At 41.7% G+C, this 1,192-nt stretch overlaps 1 protein-coding gene across 1 annotated transcript in view; it reads right to left on the bottom strand.

The window, feature by feature from the left end:
* LOC107679722 (unconventional myosin-IXa-like) overlaps positions 1-1,192 on the bottom strand; it is a 133,487-nt gene that overhangs the window by 2,818 nt on the left and 129,477 nt on the right. Inside the window, exons 42-43 of the mRNA XM_016475361.1 lie at positions 1,134-1,151; positions 521-723 (exon numbers count right to left, since the gene is read on the bottom strand). Of these exons, the coding sequence (XP_016330847.1) occupies positions 521-723; positions 1,134-1,151 (221 nt within the window). The remainder of the gene's footprint in view (positions 1-520; positions 724-1,133; positions 1,152-1,192) is intronic.

Below are 1,192 nucleotides of genomic sequence, written 5' to 3' on the forward strand. Positions count from 1 at the left end.
TTGTTGTTTGTCATTTCTCTGATCACAAATGCAGACAGGGTTTTATGTTTACGCGGCGCGATGCAATGCAACTGACAGTATAAGACAGTATAATCAGTAATTATGTCCCCACTGGATGCAACAAATGCCTCATTTGTAATGGGTTTTAATGTTTTTGTCTCGTCGCTCCGGCCGGGACACGGCATCAACAGTATGGTGAGGGGTGTAACATTTCCGTCTCACGCTTGAGGTATTTGGCCAATCACAACGCACTGGATAGCTGGCCAATCACAGCACACCTCGCTTTTTCAGACCGATGAGCTTTGTAAAAATCGACGCGTTTCAAAAAGGCAGGGCATAGAGGAGAAACAATAATGTACAGTATGTGGAAAATAATGTGTTTTTTTTTTACTTTAAACCGCATAAACACATTTCATTACACCAAATACACCAAATAATGTTCTTTTTAGCAGCATCATATGACCCCTTTAATTAATAAGTTAATGCAACCAATCCCAGAAGCTAAAACGGGTTCTCTTACTTCTCTTTCTGGAGACTCTCGATTTGTTCGGTCAGCACTTTCTCTTCCTGCTGCATGGCGACTTGTTGTTGCTCAGAGACTTCTAGATCTCTGCTGGCTTCCTCATCTCCGCTCTCCTGCATCCCCTCTGGGGCGGTTGGAGACCGAGGACTCACTGGAGGAGACGGTGTGTGATACCTCACCCTGTGCACCTGGCCCTTACCCTGCCAGACAAAACAAAAAACACAAGACAGCACTATGAGTGGAGGAACTCGAGATATATCAGGCTTTGCTGTAAAATACTGCTACAATCAAACAAAGCATTTTCTAGTTTCATTCTCAAAACTCATTCAGGCTACAGAAACAAAACATGAATACAGGGGCCAAAATGAACATTTTAGTCCCAATGGCAAATGACTCGTTAGGATATTATTTTGTCATTTGATTCACTCATGTCAGTGATGGTCAGAAATGTATTCTTACACAGCAAATGCAACTGTGTGTGTGTGTGTGTGTGAGAGAGTGTTTTTCTTTTTTTCATATAAAATGGACAAAGTAGCCATTTGGCTCTTGCAAGTGTTAATTTTGAACCCTGGATGGACAACACAGACTCACTTCAGCCCAAAGCTGTTACCTTTCTGAATGAGTTTGACTGCACATTACCAACCAGAGAAAGCAAAAAAAAAAAAAAAA

This window comes from Sinocyclocheilus anshuiensis, unplaced genomic scaffold (assembly GCF_001515605.1).
Source record: "Sinocyclocheilus anshuiensis isolate Anshui unplaced genomic scaffold, SAMN03320099.WGS_v1.1 scaffold224, whole genome shotgun sequence".
In the NCBI taxonomy this organism is placed as follows: Eukaryota; Metazoa; Chordata; class Actinopteri; order Cypriniformes; family Cyprinidae; genus Sinocyclocheilus; species Sinocyclocheilus anshuiensis.